This window comes from Talpa europaea (assembly GCF_964194135.1).
Source record: "Talpa europaea genome assembly, chromosome: X".
NCBI classification, from domain to species: Eukaryota; Metazoa; Chordata; class Mammalia; order Eulipotyphla; family Talpidae; genus Talpa; species Talpa europaea.
In genome coordinates, this window is record NC_140081.1 from 22,990,409 (window position 1) to 22,995,471 (window position 5,063).

The window sequence follows — 5,063 nt, forward strand, 5'->3', positions numbered from 1 at the left end:
CACAGCACTTCTGTCCTGCCATGGTTAGACCAAGCTTACCCCTGGAGAAAAAGAAAACTCTCAGGCAGAGAACACAAGAACTATCTTCACATGACCCCAGGGTAGGTTAGCAGTATATGGACAGATGCCTGCAAGACATTTTTAAATAAATTTGTATTTTCTTAATCACATGAGCATCTACGTACTTATAAAGGTCACTGTCTATTGTGAGGCATTAGTGAGCAGTCAAAGCTCAGTGAACATAGGGATTTGCAGGCCACTTGCCATACCTCTCAAACTGTCCTCTGCCTTACTGGCCACACATTCTATCAGTCCATCCCCCAAAGATTAGGCCATTGTCAAATATAACTTGAGAAGCAAATGTTATAAGAAAGTGACGATACTTTTCATATTTTGTACTTCCATCTTTGGAGGATACCTTTGTTCCTGCAACCATTTTTGCAACCAATCTCTAGCTCAGAGGAAGTAAATTAAGATGTGACACCTTTATGGGAGCAGCCCCTGCTACCAAGACTCCTGCAGTTTACCTTGTTCCTTTACACCCTCACTACTCCTTGGGTGAAGCTGGCCATTTGACAAGCAGTGAGGTGGTCCCTGGGGGTAACTGAGAACTCTCTACAAGAGTCACAGTTTCTGGCCATATGTGACAGAAGAATCATTTGAACTTCCAGAATAAAGAATGCAACTGATATATTGGATGTTTTGCCCACATGTGCACCATCTTAAAACAACTATCAGGAAAGCATTAAGGACCAATGATGATCCCCATTGCTTCTTAGTCTCTTGGTGGCAAATAAATGTTTAAAGCAGTACCAAAAATGACCTGCTCTATAACCCCTAACCCCCAATCCTACACTCAAAAAAGGAAGTGGGCAATTGTGGACCACATTTAAGTTGATTTGGCTAATCCAAAAGGTACATAATTCCACTAAGGAATTATTTGAGATGAATTACATACAATTGAGAGAAGAGGAGAGGGAGGAAAATATTGTTGAGATCTCACAAAATTATGCTCCTGTGGGAAATAGGCATTCACAAATAGTAATGGTTATTAGTTGAACTGACCAAAGGACAGTGAGTTAGGCTAAGGAGCCTAGTTTATTTTCCAGAAAACTAGTTTTAGTCTTACAAGGAAAGGCAATCCAAACCTCCTCTCCACCCTGACAATGTGCTATTTATCTTTACTGTTAAACCAGGACGAGGCCACCTCCATATATGGAAATATCACCTATAAAAATGCAGTAATGAAGTCAAGAGCAACACACAAAGGTGGTGTTCTTCCCAACTAGTGAGAGCAGTGATGAGCAACCTCAACCCCCTCATCCCACCCATGGTGAAAGACTTGGCTGCCTGCTGAGAAGTTTTATTCCATTTTCAACTGTCGCCCTTTGGGACTGCATTTTTTTTTTTTTTTTACTTAAACTCCTTTCCTAGCAGAAACTGAGTAAAGAGAGACTGATCTATGTTGCTGACTAGGAGAAATTTGGCCTTGCCAAAGGATCAAACTGTCCCAAGGGAGCTTGGTGTGTGGGGGACTGTGCTGCTATACAATCACAATAGCTACGTGCTGCTGTGTCTCACATTACCGAAAGCTGAGAGGCCTCAAGAAATTCTACGACTCAGTGTTCTATTTATATCCCATTTTATTGGAGATGTGACTGAGGTCACCAGAGATATAGATGAAAGTTAGATCTGACTTTAATCTACTTTCCATATCATCTTCACAAGTAATTTACATTCTGGATTTCAGTTCCCTCATCTGGTAAGGACTCATCAAATCTTTCCCTGGTTATTTGGTGACAGAACTAGGTGGTCACCTACATTAATGAGTGCTCACTGTGGCCCAGCTCCTAGATCCTGGGCTTCCTGGACAGCTTTGCCAGGAAGTTTGCTCAGAGGTATTTCATGTCTGTATTTCAGAGTTGAAGCCATTTTCCCTTCCCCACAGATCTCTCAAACAGGCAGTACCAAAAATGATCTGCTCTATCACCCCTAGCACCCACTCCTACACTCAAAAATAGAGGTGGGAAATTGTGGGCCACGTATACGTTGATTTCCTGAGATCACTTGTGTAGATTCTTTCTGCAATTTTTTCCAAAGTGAAGACTTGCCCAGGAAATTATCTGGTAAATGCCTGGCATACTGTATGGTGCAAGAAACACTAATAGATGTTGGGCTCCCTCTATGAACCTCACAACCCTATAGGGAAGAGGAAATGCTATTATCCCTTGTACATCTGACATCTGATTAGCATGCCCCCCCCCATTCTGGACTTGCATCCTCCTTTTAAAAGGCACTGCATCAAAACACATACTGCAATTATGTGGTTCCAGTGGGCACCCCTCTGTTACTATGGGACAGCCAGCTCCCTCACCCCCAGCTCATTTGACAAGGGTCAGGAGTGAATCCTGCCCCTGTGTCTTCTGTAATTGCTTTAAGGTTAGGTACCTAACAGCCCACCAGAATTTCCTCCCAACACTGAGGGAAATTGAAAACTTACTCCTTGTTTTTCTTGTGTCCTTGATGTAATTTTCATCCCACTCTCGAAGAGGGAAAGGACTAATATATATTGATGCTGAATTTAGCAAAAGAAATAGAGCATGGTGATTGACCTGTACCTAGACTTTTCTTCTTTCGGCTCTGCATTTCCACCAAGGAAATGCTATAAGCTTATAGGGGCCCCATGGGTATAACCTGTAAATGTCTAGAACGGCCATTGACTTGGTAATTACTTGGGTAGGCTAATGCCCTTACAAACATTCTGAGTCTTAATGGTTTAACAGTAATCTTTACTTTTTTGTTTTGTACAAGATCCAGGACACCTTGGTGCTGCTTCGTAAGAGGCCTGCGGGTGGGAATACTTGCCTTATTCCACAGTGATATTTGACTCCCTTTAATCTCCAAAAACTATATCCCAAAGGCAACAATTTACATGAAGGGAACCCCTATTATAGGTGGTTTAAGTCAACTGTAGACCTGCACAACAGAGAGGAAACAAAGCAGGCCACATCTACCAAAAGGGATAAACAGCAGTCTTCCAGTGTCAAAGAAATGCTATGCTTTTGGCATTTGGGATGGTCTCTATCCTACCCACAAGTGCCATACCATGTATCCCAAACAAAGAGTCCTCCTCCCTAATTGTCACACACTGCCCTTCCCTTCAGAAGAACAGCCTATTAGTGAATGGACATCACAACTGTGTATCAAAAGCATGCTAATTACCCAAGCTAATCCAGGAGTCCTTTATTAGTAAAAAAAGAACGTGCAGAGTTTTAACAATTCCAGGGAAGTGAAAGAGAAGATCATGTTGAAGAAACAGAAATATTTTGGGGTGGGGAGTGATGTAATACAGTAAACAAAAGAGAAATGGACCAAAAAATCAAAATTTATATTCTCAGAATTTTAAGGACAACAGCAGGCTTAATAAATGAAAGCAGGATGCATAAAAAGGAGAAATTAGAGAGCAGGGCAAAGCCATTGGAAAATGGAAATGTCATTACAAAATGTAAACCATAGCAGATGCCAGGCACACAGAGCAACCACAGTGCCCCACCCTGGCTCTGTGGGATGGTGAGACAATGGGCCTGATGCCCACCCCCTCCCATTCTCCTGCCCCACTCACCCCACATACATCACGTGAGGGATCCCTGACCCCACCACGTACCGGAAGCCCCGACACGTACATACGTCACTTCCGCTCCCATCCGGAAGCCGCCAGCACGCCTCAGCAGCCTTCTGTGCGCGGCCAGCACCAACTAACCGCCAGAACCGCTCGTGCGTGGCCTTCATCACCACCTTCATGGCCGCGGCCCCAGACCCGGCCGGCCCTGCAGGGCCACGCGTGCGCCAGAACTACCAGCCCCAGTGCGAGGCCGCCATCAACCTGCACATCAACGTGGAGCTGCACACCTCGTACTCGTTCCTGTCCATGGCCTTCTACTTCAGCCGCGACGACGTGGCCTTGAAACACTTCGCCCAGTACTTCCGGCAGCAGGCCCGCGAGGCCAAGCGGCGCGCCAAGAAGCTGATGCACCTGCAGAGCCTGCGCGGGGCGCGCCTCCGCTTCCGCGACATCAGGAAGCCCGAGCACGACAACTGGGAGAGCAGCCTCCTGGCCTTCAAGTGCGCCCTGCGCCTCAAGAAGCGCGTCAACCAGAGCCTGCTCGACCTGCACCAGATGGCCACCTACTTCAGGGACGCCGAGCTCTGCGACTTCCTGCACACCCACTACCTGCGCGAGCAAGTCGACTCCATCAAAGAGCTGGGGGACCATCTCACCAACCTGCGCGACATCGGGGCCCCCGAAGACGGCCTGGCAGAGTACCTCTTTGACAAGCTCACCCTGGGTGAAAGCTCCATGGACTTAGACTGAACTGTCTTGCCCATGGCGGGGGGGGGGGGGGGGCGCGGTGCCTTCCCCTCCTTACCCAGTTTGCATTCACATGGCAGTACTGCCTTTGCAATACATTCGTTTCAGTGGTTTCTTCCCAGTTTTAGTTTCTTTCAGTAATTTCCAGTTTTACCCTTTCTTTCAGTAGTTTCTTCCAGTTCTACCGTTTCGTTCTGTAAAGTTATTGATTGCAACAACAACAAAAAAAAAAGGTCTGGTTTATTCGCGTGCACAAAACCCTCACTTTTTAAGTTTTAAACGGGTATCCGGAAGTCTCTCCACCTGCCCATGGCCCATCCTCTTGCAGCTCGGGGTCTCCAGGGATGGAGGGAGAAGGTATCCCATGGGACCCTAGATCACAAAATCCATCTTCCCATTATAAACATGTGGGTGGAAGGGGGATGGTCTGGAGCACTGGTGAATAATAAAAGTAGAAGAAAATGACCTGAAAATCAGAGTTGCAGTTGCCTCTGGAGAAAATATAAAGGGAATGAATGGGTGAATGGGATTGGGCAGGAGTTAACATAAAGGACTCTTAAAACATACCTGAAAAATTTCAGTTTACTAACAGATGCAGACCAGTTAACATTTGTTGATTGTGGATTGCAAGAAGGAGACCTCAGAAGCCTGCTTGACAGAGCACCTCCATGACATCCTCGCCCTGGGCAACAGT

The 5,063-nt window shown here is 46.0% G+C and overlaps 1 protein-coding gene across 1 annotated transcript; it reads left to right on the top strand.

Moving 5' to 3' along the window:
• Positions 1-3,799: 3,799 nt before the first annotated feature.
• Positions 3,800-4,372, top strand: LOC311187487 (ferritin heavy chain-like; the record flags this gene model as incomplete). The annotated part of the gene is made up of 1 exon (XM_084258895.1): positions 3,800-4,372. The coding sequence occupies one exon, from the start codon at positions 3,800-3,802 to the stop codon at positions 4,370-4,372; it is 573 nt and encodes a 190-aa protein (XP_084115021.1).
• Positions 4,373-5,063: the final 691 nt, after the last annotated feature.